At 53.7% G+C, this 24,093-nt stretch overlaps 1 protein-coding gene across 6 annotated transcripts in view; it reads left to right on the top strand.

Moving 5' to 3' along the window:
* The window catches only part of LOC122385425 (liprin-alpha-1-like), a 53,510-nt gene that overhangs the window by 18,676 nt on the left and 10,741 nt on the right, over positions 1–24,093 (top strand). For 3 of the 6 annotated variants that reach the window (XM_043373683.1, XM_043373682.1, XM_043373679.1), the window contains exons 3-9: positions 3,994–4,136; positions 6,819–6,950; positions 7,998–8,214; positions 20,364–20,576; positions 21,114–21,241; positions 22,087–22,266; positions 22,512–22,818. In XM_043373683.1, coding sequence (XP_043229618.1) covers positions 3,994–4,136; positions 6,819–6,950; positions 7,998–8,214; positions 20,364–20,576; positions 21,114–21,241; positions 22,087–22,266; positions 22,512–22,818 — 1,320 coding nt within the window. Of the gene's footprint in view, positions 1–3,993; positions 4,137–6,818; positions 6,951–7,997; positions 8,215–11,500; positions 14,703–20,363; positions 20,577–21,113; positions 21,242–22,086; positions 22,267–22,511; positions 22,819–24,093 lie in introns of those variants that run through there. The other 3 variants (XM_043373681.1, XM_043373685.1, XM_043373684.1) reach the window with 3 other exon arrangements.

The following is a 24,093-nucleotide window of genomic DNA, read 5'->3' as shown; positions in this document are numbered from 1 at the left end:
ACTCTACCTACCCCGACGCCATCGTCAAACACCCTCAGCCCGACCGACCAGCTGCGCCTCGCCCGCCGACTTTACGACATGCTAAGTGCGGCGCATATCCGCGCTACTGACAGCAGCCTGACAGCAGAATGGGCCGCCGCCAGCCATCCCCGAGTCGGCCCATATCAAACCGCTCGGCCGTGAATACCACCGATCCCTCTCCACGATGGCTTTGTTTTCGGATGTCCCCGAGACGCTGTTGTGTGGTAAATTGCAGCGCGTCAATAACAATAACAATCAGTGTCGTCTGTTACGAGTCGGTCTGGTATTGTCTCGCATCAATATGGATTATGGATTATGTAGCTTCTCTGCCGAACAGAACCGACCCAGTGTTGTTTGACAACTCATTTTGAATGAACGTCTTGACATCTCTTTTCCATACCATATATTTTTGCTGTTGCTGCCTTATCCGCTTCATCGCGCCATTTCAATCTTCTCCGCTCGTCTCTTTGTTTATCGAAGGTCCTTTGGGTCTTCAGTTCCACGACTATCTTGCCTTAGCTCTCTTTTTCACCCCCTGCATACATTATCTGCATCTATATACCCGATACCATCCTTGTTAACCTCACCCTTCGAGCTCCCACACTGTTCTATTGCTAATCTCTCGCTTATATCCACCTTTTCTTTGGGTCTTTGTTTTTTTCGTATAGTTATGCCTCTCGGTTTCCTCTTTGGGTTTCCCTTATGCCTCCTCTTCAATCTCCTAATCTCTCATCCACACCTTCCTCTCTCTTCAGTCTCTCCCGCAGCCGCCCAACGTTCTGTCCCACCTCCCATACCGACAGCGGAGTCGGTCGTCGCTCTCTGCGCCGCCTCCCACCGCCCACCACGGAGCCCAGCGCCACTCAATGGGTGCTAACGAGGCCCGGTGATGAGAGCTCCGGTACCGCTCAGAGGGCTGGTCAACAACCTCCGCCCTCTCCAACCTCCGCTCTCTCCCTTCCCGTCAGACAGCACGGGCGGATTTCCGGAGGCAGAGGCTGAAAGGGACCCAGATTGCCGCTTCAGAACGCTTCCCGGTACTCCATGACCCTCTGCTTCTTGTGTGGGTAGTCATCAGTGGATTTTCTCATGGCTAGAGCAAAGGATGGATGTCGGTAATGCATGTTGTAAATGCGCTTTAGAGTTAGATTTAGTAACCTGATGCGGCGACATGACAGCATGATGCATTGCGCGGTGGAGTGTTGTCTAACCGTGTCATCAAGTATGCAGAGACAGGCGCTGCGCAGTTCCTGGCGAACCGGGAAGGCGATACAGGTGCAGTGTGACCTATAAGTAAACGTAGGCATCGCTCGGGGAAAAGCCCGAGACCTCTGTGATGTTTTGCTATTCCGTCCGGGTCAAAGGTAATGATATTACTATCAGAAACCTAACAAATGCGAAGATTCGTGCGTAAGACACCATGACATTACCACACGTTGAGAAGATTAACTTGGCTTGTCAGTTGCATTCTGATAGTGATAGTGCATTTCCTGTGGTTAAGGCTCAAGCTTAACAGCCTTGACAAGCTCAAGCTTTGACAGAGGCTTGCTGAGTGTGATGACAAATTTACAATGTCCATTAATTTGAAAGTTGCTACCACAGTCGCATTCCACACATATGCAAGCGGTGGAATGTGGGGCTATAATGAAATACAATGTCACCATGAACGTTGAAATGATAACATTCTACTAATCTGATAAATAAACGATTTTGAGTTTAAAACATTTTCTCGTTAATCTTCATTCGATAAAACCATTCATTAATGATGGGCGGAGCCTGTGATGCCTCCATCAGAACAGTTAAGTGGATGGGAGGAGTAACCCTGGGCAGATAGTCATTATTCATGGATGAGAAAATTGGTCTCCCAATTGGCGAAAATGAAAATTAACGAGAACGAGGGAGAATTGATGCCACTCACCCTCCGAAAGAGCGGAGGACGTGGGCGGATTGGTGAGGGACGATGGTATTTATCTTCGGAATGCGACTTCGACATGCCTTTGCCCACTAACATTAGCATACATATTCTTAATAATCAAAAATCATAATTATAATCAGTTCATAATCAAAATCATAATTAGAAATCGGAAGCTGGTGTTGCGGATCGTGAAAGTGTTTCAGACATGCAGCAATAGCGATACCGTTAATTTGTGAAAGCATTTTGTGCTCTGGTGTTCTTCGCTTGTGTTTATGTGTCCCATTTTTATTTCATTGAGATCTTAAATGGTTCCATAGAATTAAAAACGCCGCTGATCTTATACATGCATTTGCAACGTTGAGCTAAAAGACCACGGCCTGCGTGAGCTATATGTCCGTCTTGTCCTTAAACGCGCCTCTGATCATTTGTCATAAGAGCGAGGCATGCATTATTCACGTCATGGTTTGATGCTAGTGGACCTTGTGGAAGCTTTTCATCTGTCAGGAGGCGTCACCGGTCTGAAAATATAGGACCATTTATCACTGATGCTTGTTACTACTCGCTTTAACATTTTCCTGCTTAAATCTCGCAATTTATGCTATCTCCCGACATGTATTTTCTTCAAGGTCTGTGTAATAAAGATACATTAAAAGGAATTAGGGTACGATAAACATAATGAAGAGCGGTGAGATACGCTATCAAACAGCGTCTGTGTCTCCCCGGTATTGCTAGCGCTGCCATTAATTTAATTGACTCCTAACCGCGGTGGGAAGGGTCGGGCCCTGTGAGTCTCCGTCTGCTATCGATCGGTGGACGGTGGCCAGTTGCTCTCAGAGGGACCGCCACACTCCCCGGGCGAGGCTCCGCGAACCTTCGGAGAGCGGCACGGCCGACTGTCCCTGGGGAGCGTTCTGGAAGGGTTGCTCACGGTCCCGCTGACCGCGTCCAGGCGGAACAGCAGCCGTCAGTGATCAGACGCCCCCGCGGGCCGGAGACAGATCGACGGAAGGGGAACACAATAACATAGGGCAATACATAATTACATACTTCCGGAGCTGTCTGTGGACCCCAGCGGGAAACCAAGAGACTTATGAGGCAGTCGTGTGTGTGACTGTGGTAACAGTATTAGGATGAAGATCAGAGGGCTGCTCCTTGACCCGAGCTGCCTCGAGCCACACAGCAGCCGACGGCGGCCTTATGGTCCGTGGAGAAACAGTCGGCGGTCTTATGGGCTATGTAAAGACAGTCGGTGGTCTTGCACAGCAGACCTTGCGGCCCACAATGCCTGCCGTCTGCGGTAGACAGTCGGAAGACTCCGGGCCGCATGCATGGTAGAGAGTCGGTATAACCCGACGTGGGGCCAGACAGTCGACACAGCACAGCACGGCACGGCACACCACGGCACGGCACGGCACGGGGTGGGGCTGGGGTAATGGCTGCGATAAATCCGTCCCCGGGCGGCAGTCGACGCAGCCGGTCATTAGGACGAGCCGCGGTAGCGGGCAACTGGGCTAACTGGCCTCGAAGGCTGCCCCGCGCGCACGAGCGGCACGGTACAACGACGCGTAGACGGCCGGTCTCGGCCGACGTTCAGCGACGCCCGACTGATGGCGGCAGTCGACGGAGACGATATGGGGCCGGAGAATGGACCGTAAAAGGGAGCTGTCATTAGCAGGCGCAGGCTGTCAGAGTTTGATTGCATCTGTGGTCCATCTGGGATCATCGCTGGCTGGCTTCCTGGAACGCGAGAGCTTGTTGAAATTAATGTCTAGTCGTAACAATAACGTTGGTTCATTTACCACATGAACGGTTTCTGACTTGTCGGACTACCATGTCATGCACATTTGATATTTGATTTTGAATGGCGTACCATTTGACTGGCCACATTCAACCAACGAGGAAATATCGGCAGCCATCCATGGTAAATCCGTCTAGATGCTTGGAAACGAAGAAAATGCGTCTCCATATATTTCGCATCTTTGTGTTCCCTTACATCCCATTGTGCCCTCCCCTGGTCCACCGACACACCTAACGTCCTCCTTTCTGCTTTGTTTCAGTTCTCCAGTCGCTGGAGCAGCTGCACACCCAGCTGAGTGAGGTGGACGTCGACTATGACGAGGTGGAATCGCTCTCCGAGGGCCACAAGACCGCCCTGTATGCCTCGGTCGCTCTCGTCAAACAGATGCTGAGCGAGACACAGGTGAGTGCTCATGCCGGATTCGCCGTTCGTGGTCTACAGTTCACAGTTTTCAGACTGCAGTCCACAGTTCCTAGCCTGCAGCCCGCATGCGCATAGTCACCATCCACACTCCACAGTTCACAGTCCACATTCCACCATCCGAAGTTCACAACCACAGTTCCCAGTCCAGTCTATGCCCGCTGCCCAGTCCACAGGTAATCCGCGCGTACCGCCTGCTACTGGATTTGGTCTATGATTTTCGGTGGTGCTTCTTTATTCTCGCACTGCAGTGAGATCTTTGAACCATTTTTAAACGCCTCCTCGGAGACAAACAAACGCAAAAGGTGGAGATGATTCGCGGAATCGGGCCTGAATTTACCCCTGGGAAATTCGTGACCAACGCGCTCCTATCCATTTCACAAAAGACGGTCACATCTGGCTCGGATTACAACAATTTTCCGTTGCGCGTTCACCATGGGCATTGTTCACTTTTCACCCAAATTGGGGATGAGAAGGAGAAGGCACACACTTTAAAGGCTAATGTAATGCCGATAGGAACCTGCTGCATAATTGCACTGTCTGGCTCTCTCGGTCCCAATGCCCAATCGAATTAAAATTTAAGTATGCATAGTTTAACGCGGCAAGGGGGATGTCTTCTGTCAAGCAATAGAAACATTTGTTTTCCGATATCTTTAGCAAATAAACGTTTTACTCGCGATTGTAGCAAAACTTTAATATATTTGCAATCTAAATGTAATCTGAGCATGCTGCACTGCAATCTCCCTCCTTTTAAAATCCCCGTCCATTTATAACTCTGCCGCATCGCCGGTTTATCTCAGTTTTATCCTTTCACACTAACGTAACCGGTCTGGGTTAATGGTCTCGGCAATGGCGACGGCCGACTTATCGCTCTGCGCTCATGACAGAATGAGTGCGCACCGTCCGTCAGTTTCCCGACGCACTGGTAAACCACTTTATATCCGGAGCGGCCACTCTAAATATTTCTCGTCGCCGCAAATATTAGCAGTGCGTCGTGTCGGCGCCAGGGTTTGTGGCCGCCGGCGTGTGGCCGTCCCTATAGTGCTGACAAGAGGCGGGGTACGAGGGTCACGAGGGGTCACGCGGGGTCAGAAGGGCTTCCCCAGGTCAGGTAGGTCACGTCAAGTCAGCTGGGACGATACGGGTCTTTCCAGTGTCAGCGCAGGATGAAGCATCCACGCTGGACAACGTCCTCTACGCCATTCATGTATGCCATTTCTATCCAGTTTCATCCTTCACCTTGTCTCCCACCTGTGCTCCTCATTCCCGTTCACAACTCATTTATAGTTTCCATTCCTATCGCCTCCACCAAGTCGTGGTAAAGCTACTGATGTTCCCATCCATTTGTAATTTAAAGTCCTGTCCTTTGAGATCTATATGGTCTCGTCATCGTCTGCTCGTTCCATCCTCTCCTTAGTCCCGTCCTCCCATTTTTCCCTACTCCCGGTCCGACCCGCGCCCACTCCCACCTCTCCCACCCGTCCCGTCTGGCACTGTGTCCCGGTCCTGCGGTCGCGGTGTGGTGCCTCCCTCTCCTCTATTTCTGTCGGCCTTGTCTGAGAGATAAACACGGATGTAACGGGAGCCGCAGTGATCGCGCCGCTGTCTGTGCGTCACCACCAACGCCAGCGTGATGACGCCCACCGGTGATGATGACGGAGCGGATGACGCACCCGACGGCGGTGGGCCGACCTCGCCGGATGCGGGCTAAACCGTTTAACTGACTTGGCGGAGTAGGTCACTGTCAGTCTTTGAGCGACTCCCCGCCGCGCCCTGGCTTTTTGTAACATCTGCTCCACTGCTTCAATGGCAGCCTGATTTCTGCCGCTGTCATACTTTCCGCCATCCGCCTTTCGTAACTGCATCGCCCTCCGCCACCAACACCCTTCGGCCTTCATCCACCACCACCACCACCACCGCCGCCGCCGCTTCCCGCTAGAGCCAACCGTCTGCCTTCAATCGTCCGCCTGCGCCTCCCACCTCCCGCCGCCCGCCGTACTCCGCTCGCCTTTCGCCACAGTCAACCGTCTGCATCCGCCTTCCGCCTCTGCCTTTTGCATCCAGCCGCTCGCCTCCCGCCGCCCGCCACACTCCGCTCGCCTTCCTGCGCCGCCCGCCGCCAAGGGACCGGCTGCCAAGTTACCCCTGGACGGATGGGCAGCCGGCCGCCTTTCCAGTATTTATGCGCGCCCCAGCGGGTAACGGATGACGAGCGCGCTGTGTCGAGATGAACGAATCGCTCACGGCGCGAGCGGCGTCATATATTGAAACGTTCCCGGCCGCGTCGAGACTCGTTTGTCAGCTCCCATGGTGTTTCTCGTGTCGGCCAGGTGAGCCAGACGGCACGGCGCCTCTCGGCAGGAAATTTGGCGCAGCGGGCCCCTGAAAAGTGGATTTATGGGTGAAGATGGTTGCCTTTGGCTTTCATGAAGGGGATTTCCTGTTACAATTTCCTACAGAGAAGAGTGGATTCAGTGGCGTGTCTGGTTCCGCTGGGTTGTTGTCTATCATGCCGTTCTAATTAGGTCGTCAGCTAAAGGGAATTATGCAAACAACTCGTTTGATCCTTTGCATTTGATTACCCCACGGGGCTCTTTGATGCAATAAAGCTGTGGATATCATGCTGTCTATTTGTTGACCTGCCGTGTCTTACTCTTTTCACAGACGAAGTTCTACAGTATGATGGAGGATAACCAGATCCTGGGGTCACGGATCGACGGAAACCTGCAGGTGGCCCAGTCTCAGGTCACTGACCTGAGGTCAGAGCTGGCAGACACACACAGGATGATCGACCAGGTCAGTCCCCCTCCCCTGGCCTCCCCGGCCTCTCCCGGCCTCCCAGGCCTCCCCAGCCTCCCCGGCCCGCCTCAGGGCCACGGCGCATGTGTGCTCGGTCAGCACAGGTGTGACTGATTGCCTCCAGGGATGTGTGCACGGTCATCACCGTGCTGCCGACCTGGCAGAGATTGATCAGCTGGGCCGACACGGTTGCCATGGAAACCGCCATGAAGCAGCGAAGCCATGGTCAACGTGATTGGACGGCGATTGGATGGGTTCGGCCGCTTCGATCATTTTTGCCCGTCCAGCTTGAGCTTTTACAGAACGTACGAAAAACGGAAGCGAAAAATACAACATAAAACAGTAGAGATGTTTTTTTTAACGAAACCCTTTCTTCCTAGGCCAACTGTCATGTATAATGCTCATTTTAATCGGTGAACTGAGCTTCATCCGATGAATTCAAAAATTCATTATCTGTCACTCCCAACAGTATCACGAATTCCCCGTTGATTGGCTTGACCTCTGCGGTATGAGGCATGTACCGACTACCGACCATCGGCCAACACCGAGTGTATCGCTGGCTGGCAAAGTGGTGTGATGCCGCTCAGACACCCCCACACGTGTCCAGCCTTCAGACGGTGTTGATTTAGCAGCGGCCGGCCCTCCTGGCGCCTGTCCACGTCAGTTGACGGCCCCGAGTCACCCCGTGACGTACTGCCTGTTTAGCCGGCCTCCAGTAAAGACGCCGGTTATCCTAGATCGCGTGATGTCATCCCGGCTAAATCCTGTCCCTGATGTATGCGATCTCGATGGCATCACGAAGAACTGATGGAAAATATGATGCTGGTTGACGTCGATCGAAGCCTTGACAAATTTGGTTGTTTATTTTCAGTGACATTATTTCAACCCTCGCTGCAGTAACATCGCCTGTTATCTAAATTTGAAAGTGGTGGTGCAAATTGTTACAATAATGTTAACCACTTACCTTCTTATAATATTTCTTCCAATAGTATTTGCACATCAGGTATATGTCAACCTCTTTATAATCTCCCGTTTCGTTTTCAGATCGCGGCGGCGGCTGGTAGCGGTGACCGGCTGCGGCCGACGCCCTCCCAGGAGCGGGCGGCGCGGGCAGCGGGCAGTCGGACCAGCTCCCCCGCTCCTGCCACCGAACCTACCCGCTCCGAGGGATCCACCATCAGCCCGGAGCGCACCGCCGCGCCGGCAGCGGCCGACACAGGCGACCTGTCTGAGGAGGACATCACCTACTACGACAAAGAAGGTGAGCTAGGAGAGGGGTGAGATTGGAGGAGGGGTGATATTGGAGGAGAGAGGAGTGAATTGTTGGAGGGAAGGAGAACGATCCGGGACAGGTTCAGATTGGCCGCCTAACGAACGACATCACCGTCCGCGTGAGAATGTGAGAGTAGAATGAGAATGAGCCGAGAAACTAAAACCAAAGACGATAAATGAAGGTGAACGAAAAACTGGCATGTTCGTCTGGAGAGGAGGCTGCCTCTGCTCCACCTCCTAGCGAGTCCTACCAGCACGTTCGTCGGGACCGAATGGCCCACCTTGCACCAGTCAGAGGGACCGAATGGCCCACCGCACCAGTCAGACCACTCGAGAGGAGCGGCAGCGAGCTGCGCGGCGCGCACGAGCCGTCAACTGATTTATGCATGAGCTAGCGCGGCCGGCGGCAAAGGCTATCGATATCGGTGACTCTGGTCGATGCTGGCGAGCCGACAACCCGTACCCGTATGGGAGTGGCGCAATCCGTCCTCAGGCGGGCTCGCTGTTCAGAAAGGCCAGCGCTGGGGAATGGTAGGAGGATAGACGGGCGATAGACGGGCGATAGACGGGCGATAGACGAGCTATAGACGAGCAGCGAACCGCGTGACGGTCAAGCGATGGATGACCATAGACGGCGACGACTCCATAAGGCCGTACTGGCGGCCGCTTGCACCGGCTGCTCGTTGAGATTCTGTGCGGGATAGGGTGCGGCTCAGTGCTAAACATGTCTCGACAGACTCAACAAACCATGTATGTCCTTTTGCTCGGTGGGCGGACGGGGCTGGGACTGTGGTCAGTGAGGCCGGCCACTGCGCGGTCGGGGGTGACCTCAAGGCTCAGCCAAAGGATGGCCTCCGCACGGACGGCGCCACGCGATGGTGACAGGACGGTTTGGCGTGCATAAACTGTTCAGAATGCTGGAGCTGGGTGCGAATATTGGTAGCACTTTTATGACGTTTTAAGGATGCCATTGATTTTATTTTTACTTGTCTTTAGGCTGCTTCCTTTTTAGTGATCGAACTTGAAAGTTGCTTTTTTACGGCGGCACCGTTTTATTCCAACGAATTCTTGTCGTCAGTGCCATGTGCAGCTCATCATTGGACCATTCACAGAGCTGTTAGCCGAGCTCTGAATCACATTCTCAGCAGCACTCAATGATTCATTACCTCATTGAATCACACGCCCATACTCAGCACTCAGCGTTTGCCCAGCATGCACAGCCGACCACAGACTTGGTCCAAATGGCTGCGGCAGAAGCCTTGTGGTCATAACCGCCCCATCTTCATTAAGTTCTCAATTGATAACGGCTCCCGTCTTCTTCACACCATGCCTGCCACATAACTGGCACTGCTCCTACACTGGCTAGCCATCCAGACTTTCAGCGAGACCACGAGAGACAACAGTCTGAGCTGTTTGGCCATGTGAATGCCATGGACCTGTTAGTCATCAATCATAAAGTAGCTTAGGGTATCTTCGTTGCCACATCAACACATCACACATCAACTATGTTCAATGCCTCCTTTCATTTCCCAGTTTACTCAGTCTGTACCCGGATAATATCGCTTCATTGCACCCCGCCACCCACCAAGTAGCACGTACCCAATTATAGAGTTGACACTTGCGACACGACGGGACCGTCTTCTGACCAGTCACCAGTCGTGATTGTTCCATCATTAGCCGCGGGCGGCCTGACCGGCTATTATAAACACGACAGCTAACCGGCCGCTGACGTTACAGCCGCGCACGGCCGAGGGCAGGCATTTAGTTATTAGCCGTCTGGCCGCGTACGGCGGGCCGGTTTTATTGCATGGAATGTGACCATGGAGTCCCTGCTGGCCTCGCGCGGCGCCAGCCAGATGCACCTCTCACGGCACATTTTTATGGGTCGCCGTCACCATTCATAAACAGAACTGGGGCCGCTGAGAGGTCACGTGGCATGTAACGGGCTCTCGCAGATGGATCACGTGGTGCCGAGTCTGCATACGGTGGGTTGATATGTTCAGTCACGTGGTGTCCGAGATCATATAGAGCCCATGGATATGGATGATCACGTGATCGTGTAGTGTGCTGGTCTAAATCGGGCTGTGTGCGGAGCGGGGCTGATGCAAGCTGCACGAATAAAGACATGGTTTCCGGAAGCGGAGCGTAGGAGGGAATGTGCCTCGTGGGACTTCTGCGATCGATGGATTCTGAAATTTCACGGGTCACGTACCAAGCTATCCGGCGCTGCTCTGTATAAATCACACACCAGTCCCGTGCAATACTGAATAAATCAAATTTAATTCGGACGGCAACCCACGGCCATCCTCCCCACGCGGACATCTCACGCTTCATAGTTGACATATCTTGCCCATACAAGGCTCTTGTCTAGGTGACACTGGTCTGCCGCTCGAAGCGTCCACTGTTGTATGCTCGACGGCATTCCAGCCATTGAGCCGACTGTCGATGGTCAATCAGCATGCCTAAATATCTGTCGTCGGTCCGGTGCACGGTGCCGGCGAGCTCGGAATGCGACCACGCCAAACGCCCGGCGCCGGCCGCTCCGAATTCTCCTGTCGACGGCGGGACTAGACGTTTGTTTTGCAGTCCCATTGGTGGCTGATGGACATGCGACTGCATTGGCTGGAGAGCTCTTGCCAGCCGGCTGCTCGATGGTTGGAGCTGCAGCCCTGGTGGTGTGTCACGCCAGGGCGGTTTGGGGACCGCGGCTCCACTTTGGCACGGTTCGAGCTTCAGTGACAGCCGCCGGGCGTTTTCTTGGAAGGACACGATCCCCGGGGCTGTTTTGAGTCACCAACGATGCTCGGATCTGCTGGTTATCTAGTAAATGAAGCTGAAGGGCTGATAAATTGTGAATTTATCACCACGTAAGCTGTTCGGCCGTTGTAGCCGCTGTAATCTCGCTCGATGCCAACCAGCCTCGGCGCCCGTCCTGCATCTCATGTCGCATCTGTTGCAATCGAGCGCCGTTTGTCAGCGCCGTGCCTCTGCGGCCGTTAATCTCGCCAGTGTCAGTGTCGCCTGGTGCCGCTTGTCGCCACCACAGCTGTCTGTTCAGCGGCCGCCGTCACCGGCACCGGGCGGCTGCCGATTGGTCGAGACGTGCCGTCAGCAGGGACAGGCGCCCCGCGTCGGCCGGCGCGGCCGCCGCCGCCGGGTTTATTTACCTTGGTGCACGATGGAAACCGTACACGCCCCCGGCGGTCGCACGATGCAACATTATCAGCTGCCCTCTGGCGACGTCGCCCCTCAGGCGGCGGTCAGGAGCGGAGCCCAGTGACGAGCCCGGAGTGACAGCGGTCGGCCGACGCAGCGGCGAGGTGACAGCGGGAGAGAACTGACACGGCGAAAGGACAGTGACGGTAGAGGGAGGACAGTGATAGCGGAACGGAGGACAGTGACAGGGAAAGAGGACAGTGATAGCGGAGAGAGGATCTGTGACAGTGACAAAACAATCACTTTTTTAAGTGTTGTCGACGAAAAATTCCAGCTTGGTTTGCGAGAGACTTCGGCGATCGGCCGATCGCTATCCTTCTTTCGACACTTATTGACACCGAGATAAGCTGGTTTAGTGCAAAACTTTATCTCAGCCGGCACTGCAGGGAGCGCGTCCCCAGCGCTCGGCCGTTCCGAAGCTCGCGTCGGCAGCTGTGACAGCTCCAGGAAGCCTCGGAGCGTCGTCAGCACCCCGGCTGGGCTGTGCGTACTGCGAATCTCTGCCAGCATCCGTGCCAACGCGCACTACTGCTCTGGCGCCTTTCTGACGGTGCTCGTTTGCATATATTTCATGTGCTGTGACTCGGAGACTGGCCGTATCTTGGCATTAATGCGAGATTCCAACGTTTGTACGAGATTGGGCCTTTCAAGCGCTGGCATAAAATTATGCTAACAAGCTGCTTGGCGTAGTATTCTGACTTAAATTGACCATCGTTTGTTGGAGCCTCAGCCGTTCTTGCGGTGAAGAAAGATTTAATTCTTTCGCAATACGGCTGCATGTTATATTTGGCAAAATATCCAGCATCGTCCATTGTAGACTCTCCGAGAAGTGGCGTGATTCTCCTGACGATCAATGTGTCCCGTAAAACTGAAGTAAAATGTCACCGGGTCGGCAAAACTTCGTCATAACCAGACAGAAATATAGTGCTTCGCTGGCACTCTAAAGTCCAGCGCGCTGCGTGGCTTCACCGAATTATCACGAGAGTGCCTCATGGCGTGGTGTGAATAGGGCTTCTGGAGTGCGTGGGCGACTGAACTAACTTTGGCGAGCTTATCAGACCAAGTCCATCCGAGTGGCACCTTGACATTCGCAAACTGTGACGTCAGGATAACCGTACGGCGAGTGGGAGTCTGCTCGCCTGAAGAGCTGTCTTTAAGAGCGAGCATCGTCTCTTGTCCGCCTTACAGTGACGTTCAGTGGTGTACCGTACTCGGGTGTACTCGGTCGTACCTCGGTACACCCCTCAGTGAGCCCGGCACACACCCCGCGTCCCAACCCCGCTGCCTCAGTCGCCGCGTCATGTGTTCGCCGATGGGCTGTGTTTACCGCCGCGCCACGGTCGTCTGACAGGACAGCCACTGGCGCGGATCGGACACGGACCAGAGCTGGACGGCCGTGACCGCCGACATAACCGCGGGCGACACGGGCGACACGGCGCCGGTCACCGGTCACCGAGGCAGAGGGAGAGAGGGCTGGAGGGAGAGAGCTGCAGAGTGGTGAGCTGCTGAGACAGTGCCGGCGAGGGGCTCTTGAGTGAAGACGCAGTGGCTGGGATCGCGAAACGACTGGGGAGGGATGCTGACTGTGACGGTCATGATGATCAGTTAGCGTGGCAGCGGCGGTGACGGTGGTGCTGCGCGCTCGGGTTGGCGCCGGTGCTGCTCTTGGTGGTGACGGCGGTGGTGCAGTTGGTAGTGACGCTGTTGCTACAACTGGTGCCAACTTTAGCACCAGCTGTGGCGGTGACTGTGGTGCCGTCCGTGGTAGTTCTCCGATGGGCAACTACAGCTCGGCAGTGGTGACGATGGTGCCGGGCAGTGACGGTCTTCCGGAGGGCACTCAGGTGTACCGTGCGCGGGTGACCACTCCCCCAGCGTGGCGCCGCAGTCGGAGCACCGCGCGCTCCCGGCCGGTCATCTCCGCACCGATTCCTCTGGCGCCCATCGAGGAGGACGACGAGACGTCCTCATCCGTAGCCGGAGGACGCAGGAGGACGCTGCAGGCCGGAGAGGAGGACTATGACTCCATAGAGGAAGTGTTCGGAGGACTGGAGCGCCTCCTGGGGCGCCACCAGTTCGGGGCGCTCAGTGAGGCGCGAGGCGATGGTGATGCGGGTCGCAGGGATGCGGGTCGTCGCGAGGGGCCATTTAGTCGGACAGAGGCGTTTAGGAGGGATATGGACGACATAGAAAGAGACTTTGATGAGCTATACGGCGCGGCCCGGGAATCTGAAGATCTGTGCGATAGTGGACGGGGTGCTGATGATATTCGCGGTGCGAGACGGAATTCTGCGGACTCTGAGGAGCTGTTCGGAGCCGAGCGTGGCTGCATAGACCCATGGGATACCACGGAGCAGGAGCCGGGAGCCGGGGACGAGGAGCGCTGCTCCCTGGAGCCGGGTACGGTCGAGCGCGCGGCGTGGGTCAGCCGGGTAACGGATGAGCCGGTCCCTCGGGACGCCTCTTCCGAGAGGTCGGACGGCGGCGGCGGCGGGGAGACGCGCCGCGGCCGCCTGTTCGTGGTGCAGGGCACCGAGACGCGGCGCCGGTACCGCTCCAACCGGCGGCTGACGGCCGAACAGCGGCGCCGCGCACTCCGAGACCCGGACGACGACGGTGACGGTGATGACTGGAGCGGCAGCGGCCGGCGGCGCCGCGGCGAGCCCGGACACCTGCTGGTACGGCACCGGCGCGAGAGGCGTCAGGCCGCGCACAGCCTGGCGCGCGACGCCGTGAAGCGCTGGTACCTGCCCTGGCTGCGGGACGGCTACCTGGCCAGCGGCGATGAGGAGGAGCCGCCGCCGCCGGACGACTCGGACGACGACACGCGATCTCTCAGATATATCGCCGCGCAGCGCGCCGCCGCGGAGACCGCCGAGCAGGAGGCCAGAGCGCGACACTGGAAGACGCACTCGGCACGTTACGCTGCCCACGCCATGATCGAGCTCCACCCGGATGACCCGACCGGTGATCCGACGCTAACCTCGACCCTGACCTCAGCGCTGACCTCAGAGCTGACCTCAGAGCTCACGGAGGTGATTCTGGGGCGCGGCCGGTCGCCGGAGACGGTCTGCTGCGAGGCGGGTTTGATGGACACGCACTCGGAGCTCTGCAAAGAGCACTGCATCGACCGGTATCTGGAAGTGTACTGCTCTGACTCCGCGCCCACCCCGCGGAGAGCCGCGAGTCATCAGGACGCCGCACAGCTCCGTAGGTCGCTCTGGCTGTCATCTGGAGCGCTGAATGGCGCTATCGAGAATGGTGAGTAGTGGATCCTTAAGACACACAATACCTACGGAGCGGCCGAGCGGGGTGCCACTAAGCTCAGCAGTGTGCTCCATGTCACGGAACTGAACGGCCTGCCGCCAAACTACACAGAGTAGAAGCTAGGCACTGCAGATGCTGAGTTTCCACACTATCTGAAATCCAAAGAACTTGGCAATGTATATGAACATTAGCTTGATGACTTGAAGTTTACCCCCAGCTTCGAAAAAGTCGGATGTGTATGAGATAAAGCATTAGACAGCTAAGTTCACGTGAGAACTACGTGGACCAGCTGTAGGCATAGGAGACGTTGAAGGCCGAATGGAGCGCCTGATGGGTGAATGGGGCCGGGTCTGTTGCTGTTTGTCTGAGTTTATTTTCGACCATGACGTCGACTGAGGTGGTGAAAAGGAATGACCATCTGGGCTGGGAAGGGGTAGTTCGTGCCGCGTTCGTAATTAGAAACGAACTTTCGTCACGTCCTATGAAATTAGTGTGTTGCCGTAAACGTCAGAGTATGAAGGATTGCCGTGCTATCCATAGCCCTGGCTTGACGACAGACGTGTTCTCGCTCTTATAATAAGTTTCGTTTTAGTTTCGTCTGGCGATCCGTCTGGCTAATGTTGTTTTAAGCTCCATCGAAGCCAGACCGATCCATCTGAGATTCAATCCTGCGCGTCCCGGTTCCGTATCCACTGAAGTCCGGTGGTGCGTCTCAGCGCAGCGTCACCTCACATTCCGCGACTCGGGCGTCAGTGCCAAATGGGTAAGCCCATTACGTCAACCGTGGTGATCTCATGTTGTCAGAGAGCCCGGCGGCTGGCCGGAGGTCGTCCGCAGTCGTTCTGTTAACCCGATGGTTCTGAGGGCCACTGGGGACAGCTCGGACACCGGGCGGCTCCTCTACTCTGATGACATGTCCCGGAGGGTCGGCCGGAAAGATCCCGGCGGGCGGCCGACCTGTCTGACTCATTGCCACCCAGGAGGGCGGGCCAGCCAGTCGGGGTCCTGACGGGTCGCTGATGACCTGCCCCGAGGCGCGCGACCGTTGGCCCGACCTCTCATCTGCGGATGAATAGCTCATCTGCCGGTGACAGACAGACGCCACTGGTGACAGACAGTCAGACGGCGGCTGCCGAGGGCCCGTACTAGCTGACAGCAGCAGCCGAATCGCTCTGCCCAGCCGCACTGACGAGCCGGCCTGTCGAGCCGTTCTGTCGATGGCTAGTTGACTGGTCATCTATAACCCGGGAATCGATCAAGACTGACGTAAGCCGTGCGCTACACGTCAAACGAAACTGGCATGTCATCCCGTCTCCTCCGTGCGTGCGTTCCGTGCCTGCCATTCCGTTCCGTGTTGCCCGTGCCATTCCGTGTCATCCCATGCCATTCCGTGACCTCCCGTGTCCTTCCATGTCATCCCGCGTCGTCCCGTCGTTTGTTCGACAAAACCATCCAGACGACTGACATCAGACTGGCGCCGTGAGCTGTATCTGCTCTCTGCCATTGTCTGTCACGCCTCAGCAAATACGTCTGAGTCCACCCGGATCCCAGCGACGTGCGCCGCCGCGACGGCAGCGCTGAATGCTTTTACGAGTCACTGGGTTCCTCAGCTGGTTTTCATGCGGTGGATTATATGGGCTCCTGCTGTGTGGCACGCTCATAACCAGACGGTTTTTTAGCCAGACTAGGCGGTAGGTGCCGCGTCTTGCCAGCGGCGTCTGCTGGGCTGCGCGTCTGCAGCCTCGGGTTAGTGCAGACTGCGCTGGTTTGTAGACCATAAAGCTAACCGGAAGTGATTCTGCTGTAAAATATTGGTTTTCATTATTTCTGGAACATGAGTTGTGTGTTTGTTTGAGATCGTTTCATTGTTGTTAATCCTTTAATTGACTTCCGTTTTGATCTTATGGCATATCTTAAAGTCCATTCTACACATAAGTTGTCTCATTCTACTGACTTTTGCGCGGTGCTGTGAAGATTAGAACCGACGCCCTTCTATCGTTGATGCCAGTTTTGTGCCATCTTTTTTGTTGACCGGAAAACTTTCAAAGCAGGACGGTTGTCTAACTTTGAATCAGATGAAGGAGCTAGTGCAGCCGGCACATCTGGTGTTCTGCGCTCACTGCGGCCTGCAGTCCGATCCGGACCGGTGGGGGTGCGGCCACTGGAAATAATCGAGGGTCGAGCTGGAAATGAATTGGCCGATAGATTTAGGTGGCCGACTGCTGACAGAGCCGGTCCCGTTTATTGACTCAGACCGCCTCTCGGACGGCACAGCTTTTCGTCGTCAGCACCATTAAACGCATGGCCCGAAGAAAGGCAGCGCTCAATGTTTATTTGGCCTCAGAAGTGTGTCCCGAAGGAAGGTCGATGATGCAGGCTGGCTTTGATCAGACAGATGACGATCAATGAGAGAGATAGCGCTTTGTGGAGGACAATATTTTTAGAGGTAACAATCAGACAATTTAGTATCTACGTAAGCTGGAAGCAACGCCTGCACGCACGCATAACGTACGCAGCTCTTTAGTGTCGTTAATCGGTGATAGGTATACTGAGATGGGAACTAACTTTTTTAAGCGATCTATTCACTTGATTTCTGGACACTCTTCAATGTCATTGAGGGTTGACTGGAAGACAAGTCAGAACTCCTCCATACATCATTGTCGTGTCTCCCATCACATGTGCATAACATGCGGTTGACCTGCCATGACATGCCATGACTTATTAGTAAAGTTATCTCTAGCATGATCCGCCCCCCCCCCCGCCACCCGCGGGAGCAGCTACGCCCAGAGACTGACCTCCCTCCCCCTGCTCCCCTCCGGAGCACATCCCCTCTGACAGTCCTCTGCCCCCACTGACTGATGCTCCAATTAGCCACGATTGAGGCTGGCGTGTGTCAGAGGAGGACAGAGCGCGGGCTCTGTCTGACCGCCGCCCCAACGGTCGGTCCACATTGGTGGAGATGTGGACGGAGATGTGAACGGAGATCGGTCTACCATTGGTGGAGAGGCTGAAGGAGATCGATCCACAGTGATGTGGATTGGTCCATAGTGGGGAATGAGGACAAACGCTAGCCCACTTTGGCGGAGATATAGACTGAGATCGGTCCACATTTGGTGATGACTGATGATGCTCACTCACACCTGAGGTCCATCTACCGACCGCCGGCTCATATTTATGGAGATAGCGTGGTCAGCTCACTAAACAGCTGTGCGTTTTAAAACTGAGTTGAGTAAAAGTATGAAAGAATGTTGCTGATAGTTCCACACATCATTTTTATGTTCGCAAGCTCTTATCTTTAGGGCCCGTGTGACGTCGCATTACCGAATGTTTTATCCTTGTTTCGTCACCGACATACACTTTGCGCAGTGATATTTCATCGAACCATTACATTTCCCCATCTGCAAATATCTAAAACAGCTTGAGTACTGCCGAAAAGCTTTCTCACATCGATATTACCACGGGCCGCATCCTTTGTTATTGCCCGGTGCTATCCGGCACAGCATAATTGCAGGCGCTGACCACTAGCGCCACCCATTGGCAGGATTTGAAGCTATGCGGTACAGCATAACTTACGGCGCCGCACACTAGTGTTATCTAGCGGGGAGCATTGGCGACAGCGTGTGGCGGACTACTGCGGTTTTGACCGCTGAATTTTCCGCTTTTTTAGGGAAAATAAGTAAGAAACGAAAACGTGCCTTTAAACTTAGCACTGAAATTATATGAAGAACGGATGCTTAGTTAAACTTTGAGGACCCCGTGTTGTGCTATACTTGCATATTCCACAAGCCACGGCCGACGTTAGCTGCCCAATTTGCGCTACTGCTCCTACCTACCTACACCCACGCTGCATCTGCGTCTGTCTGAGACGCCGCGGCGGCGGCACGGCTGACCTCGCCGCTCTGTTGGCTGCCCGCTGCGGCGGCGCCGCCCTTTGTGTCGCCGACGACACCGGTGCTGTCACAGCCAACACCGCGGCGCTATTTTACCGACGGCCCCACAGCGAGCTGCCAGCCGGTTCCAGCGGGGGTCGGGCCGGCTGTGGCGTGTCCGGTCGCCGGGCCAGTCACCCTCCGGCGGCGCGGTTCAGTGTGGCTCGCTGCTCACCTCAGCAGGAGGGCCGGTAAATGTTTGGCGGCTCCCGGGGGCGGGCGGAGTCGTGACAGGTGTATGCGGGGCGAGGTAACGCAGCGGGCGGCAGTGGGGTAGGTTCGGAGCTGAGGTGCCGATGGAATGTTAGGGATCCACAGTGCAGTGTTGTGGACTCCAGCAACTGTTTGAAATCATTTTTTTTTATTTTTCATTCTAGATGCACTGACGCCTTCAGTGATCAATATTGTTTGGGAACCATTCTCCGTATTGGCAAGGCTGGTGCCCATATCTTAACCCTCGCATGTGTAGGGGGGGGGGGTCGGATGGACCCCCCCCCATGGTTTTTCGCAAATAACTCGCGTAAAAAGCGGCCGATCGCGACGAAACTTTCAGTACCCTCGCATTGATCAATTTGACACCTACCCTGAAAATTTCATGACCCTGACCCAAATGACCTTTGACCTGTGACCTCTTTTCCGAGACCATGTTTGGCCGGAATCGCGATTTCGCGTATGTCGGCTCGCACTAGCCGCGTGTTTGCAAGCTTTTCGTGGTTTCAAACGTTCAAACATGTGATTTGATGTTACTCCCGTGTGTGTCAAGGTCACCTGAAGGTCAGGTCAGGTCATTGACCTTTGGTGACCTCGGGTGACCTCGGGTCACTTTTTCGAGTTTTACATGTTTCTAGGCTAGTTTTTGGAGCTGAATTCGAATTTAGCAACCATTTGAACATTTACGAAGTAGTTTTGGTGACTTTGTAACATGTTACGAAGCTGTCAGAGGCGGTTGACACGTACTACGAATACCCGTCACGACGCCTATTGGTTGACCTGACCTGACCTGACCCGACCTGGTATAAATGCTTCAAGACATCATCTGTGATCAAAATTAACACGATATTCGTGATCAGCACCCCGAAAAACCCCTTAGCAGCCACACTTTACGACTTTCTAACAGGTCCCGATTTTCCCGACTTTGGGTCATTGACCTGACCTGGAAGGTCAACCAATGACCTAGGACCTTAAAATTGGGTATCATCGGCTTCCTCTCGTCACGGGCAACACGCTCGTTTTTTCCGCGAAGCTCTAGCTCGATCAGGGGCCAAACGGCAAGGGGGGGGGGGTCCAACCGACCCCCCCCCTACACATTAGAAGCTGGCAAACGCCGCACACATGCGAGGGTTAAGGTCTTAGTTTGGCCGATATGCCTCAACAGTCGCATGTGTTACCAGTCAAACATCAACGCCAAACATTTATATATTTTTTCATTGTGATGCCCTCCTCACAATAGTGCCTCCACTTCGCCATTTGACCCATGGCCTTGTATGTGGCCTGTACCCCTTTGAGGACCTGTGCCCATGTGTGACTTTTGATATTTCTATTAGCCACTGGCTCCTGTGAGACCTTTGTCTGGCCCATGTGACCTGCATTGGACCTACATTTGATCCTAGTATGATCTGCATCTCTGTGTGACCTTTGATCCTTGTATGATCTGCATCCCTGTGTGACCTGCCGCCCTTTGAAACCCGTCCCCCTTGTTGACCCCTCCCTTTCCTTCTGCCGACAGCGCTACAGGCGATGGACAAATCCCGTCTCGTCGAGGCATGTCTACTGCTGCAGTCGAGTCACCAGGTGCTGCGACAGCGCGGAGCCGGCCTACGCTCACAGGTGGCCGGCCTGAGCGGCGCCGGAGACGCGCTGGAAACACAGGCCAGCCAGCTGAGGGTCAAACTGAAGGCCAGCGAGGCCGAGGTGGCACTCACCAAGGAGGCGTTAGCTGGTGAGCGCTGGGAATCGGGCGGGGACTGGAAGAGGGTGGCGGTGAACGAATACAGTGAGTCTTGGGTGCATTTAGTAGACGCATCTGTAGTGTTGCTTCTGTGTTTCGTCTGAAGATTGTAGCAACAGGCAGGAGCCATCCAGCTTTGATCGCGATACAACTACCGTTTGTGATATGATTTTAACTGATCATTGTATATTATTTCACTAGAAGTAGCCGTCATATTTTCATGTTTAACAAACTATGACATTGGTAAATGAAGACAGGACACGATGAGATTGGAGTCGAGATGACTTCACCTGGAGTTGAGTTTATTGATGTAGCGGGTTGATGACTGAATGCTCTATCCTGGTTGAGAAGTGTCGTATCCTGTTAGAGTCAATGACCTGTTCCATCTCCGTCAATAACCAAGGTCTGAGCTGCCGCACAAGGAGCTTACAGAGTACATAGGTACGTTTATACATGAGTACGTGTTACCGTCTTACTTAGCCTCTGCCCAGGTCACTAAAATGCATGTCAATGTCCTCCGTCCCACAGCTCTCAAGGCCGACCGGAAGCGATTGAAGGCTGAGAAGTTTGACCTGCTGAACCAGATGAAGCAGCTGTACCAGACGTTAGAGGACAAGGAGCGCGAACTGAGGGATTTCATCCGCAACTATGAACTGGTAAAAAGCGAAATTCGTTCGGTGGAGTTTTGAAGCACGCATGTATGTTACTTCAGCTGGCTTTATAGTTCCTATTGCAAGGATAAGCGTCAAATCAGAAAATAAAGACGAATAAAACTTGGCTAATATCAACATCTGTTTTAAGTGACGAACATATCACTTCTTTTCTTGATTGGCTGTTTTACAATAACCCTGGCAAAATAAGAGACAATGTTTTCAACGCAACGCTGTCAGTGCGATGAGCAGATTCACTCCACACGACATTTATCTGGCAGCGACGAGCCAGCTGTATTCTGTAATCCATTTTACCATTACCGCATTAGGAATTACAAGCAATATTTCATTTGGATCCATGCATCGATATATTTCATCCTCTGATATTCCGAGGAATGCTCGTATGTACGATTGTTGCCGTTTTTATATCGGCCGTTATATATTTTGAGCCGTGATGCGATGTCTAAGTAAAAGGCAGGATAAGCCTTTCCCTTCAACCTTTTTCGTTGTTTTCCCTTCATTCCACATCCCTCGTCTCGATCCCCTTTCCAATAGTCTCCCGTATAAACTATCGCTGCTCGCTATCCTCAATTTATCCTCTGTAGACAGACTCGATACTACGACACTCGATATCCCAGTCACGTTCCACGGTTCCATCGGCCAGTCTCCCGTCCCCACCGGCGTGCCGACATCGCTTCCCTCCACGATCCCGTCCCTGCTGATGATCCGTTGACGTTTCTGACGATGACGGACGCAGTGACGATGCCTCTGCTGTCAATACTGCTGACAGCTGGCGCTGGCTGATGTCCGTCAATTCCTCTAACGATGACCGATAATGCTGTCATTCTCAGAGGATCAAGGAAAACGACGAATCGCTACGCACGCTGGCTGCTGAGCGCGACGAAACGGAGCGAGAGAAGTGGAATATCCTGAAGCACGCGCGAGATGAGACGGAGCGGTCGGTGGGCCTGTCGGCGGAACTCAGTAATAAAGACGGACAGCTGAAACACATTACTGAGGAGCTCACCGGCGTGAGTACAGGGTCCAGGAGGGTAGAGGGGACTCAGATAAGTGGTACTGTGGTGGCAGTATTGAAAGAGCGATTCCTGCTGCGATTGAAGACATAAGACTCAAAGTGAGTGTTGCTGTTGCTGGGTGTACAATTTGAAGTAAGCGCTTGCTATTTTCTGTATGTAAATCATGCAACTTTCTGTGGAGCGTGATGTTCTTATGAATGCTGTCAATTAACCCTGACTTCATGTCCTGCTGTCGGCAGTTGCGGAAGCAGCTCTCTCAGCTGGGCTACTACTCAGACCACGACTCGGCCAAGCCGCCGGTGAGCCGCGGTGGCCCGCCGCCGGCCGCTCCGTCACTCTCCCCGGCGGCCGCTCCGGCGCTCTCCCCGGCGGCTCTGGGCACGCCGAACGGCCGCGGCTCGAGCGCCGACTCGGGTGTACGGGTGAGCTCGGACCGCGAGTCGGTAGCGGCCGGCGGCGGCACCGGCGCCGGCGGCACCTCCGGAAACCTGAGCGACTCGACCACGTCGGGCGACGGTACGACCGGGTACTGTGTCACCGCCTGTGGTGCGTGCCAGATGAGTTCATCCACCTTTTGTTTGCTCTCTTCTACTCTGTTCTGTCTGTGGCTCGGTTGAGGGCTGTGCGCTTGGTCGGGTCCGATTGAATGGTGACCTCCTGATCATCGAAACCTGGGTATCAAAGTACAGATGATTTGCTCTACGTGATCAGCTCATCAATGTAAAATCTGAGTTAATATTTCTTTGGATCAGCTAATAGTTTAAATATTATATTTTACACGATGTTTCTGGATTGATGAAATTTACTCGAAGGAAATTTGGCTGGTTTGTGCGTAATTATTTTAATTATCTTATGAATAAACATACATTTGTGCTGCCCATTTCAAGCTATGATAGGCTCACGGCGCCTTGGGATTATCAGGCCATCTATGGAAACGGTTTTGTCTTCTTCGACAGACCCGACCAAGCGCACACGACACCTTGTTTTATGTTACTGTCAATAACAATTTATCTCTCACACTTGGTATGTTTATGTGTTTATATTCTAATATTAATTTTAATCTTACTTTCTTTGCAGACAATTTCTGAAATATCGGTTCTCTCATCCTTCTGTCCTTGCAAATCCTGCTTTGATTCGCAATTATTTGTAGATTTATCCCTATTCATTCTGTAAATATCAAACTCCTGTTGCAACTGTGTATTTCTTGAAATGACTTTTTATTGCTTACACGATGGATTTGTGGTAAGTGTTTCGGCGAAACTTCGAATTTATATCATTTAACATAAATGTTTTCCTTTAATGTAAGCCTGCTGCCATTCGCTTTGAATTAATTAATTTTATTGATAATGTGTACGTGAAAAAAAAAGAGAAAAAAATACAGCGATACTGATTATTACCATAGGAGAAAATGACATCAAACTCGCTCATCAGCTTAAATTTACTTAATTTATTCGTATAAAGTGACATACATTCAGTAACGATGATTGATAAGGAAAGTCTCGTTTAAATTCCAAACGTTCCAATTTGTTTGTTTTGCTGTGTCATTTACAATGTTATCGGAAACTTCGATCATTTGCCTCTCTGCTGGTTCGACTCGCTCTCCGTTTTTCTGATGCCTTTTGGCTCTGTAAGTCCCAACATGCTGTCTCAACCGGCCTCTGTTCCTCCCACCCCCCACAAGGCAGTGTCAGATCTCCATTCTCCGCTCTCCGGTCGCGGTGAGTTTATCCCTCCGTCCGTCCGTCCATCGGGACTATTTTACCGACCGGCGGTACACTCAGTCGGCCTAAGCCAACCCCTCTACGCGTCTCTTCCGGCCTA

Source organism: Amphibalanus amphitrite, unplaced genomic scaffold (assembly GCF_019059575.1).
Source record: "Amphibalanus amphitrite isolate SeventyFive unplaced genomic scaffold, NRLGWU_Aamphi_draft 000219F_arrow, whole genome shotgun sequence".
Taxonomy (NCBI): domain Eukaryota; kingdom Metazoa; phylum Arthropoda; class Thecostraca; order Balanomorpha; family Balanidae; genus Amphibalanus; species Amphibalanus amphitrite.
The sequence above is the reverse complement of the archived record's forward strand: the minus strand, read 5'-3'. Positions and strand labels throughout refer to the sequence as shown.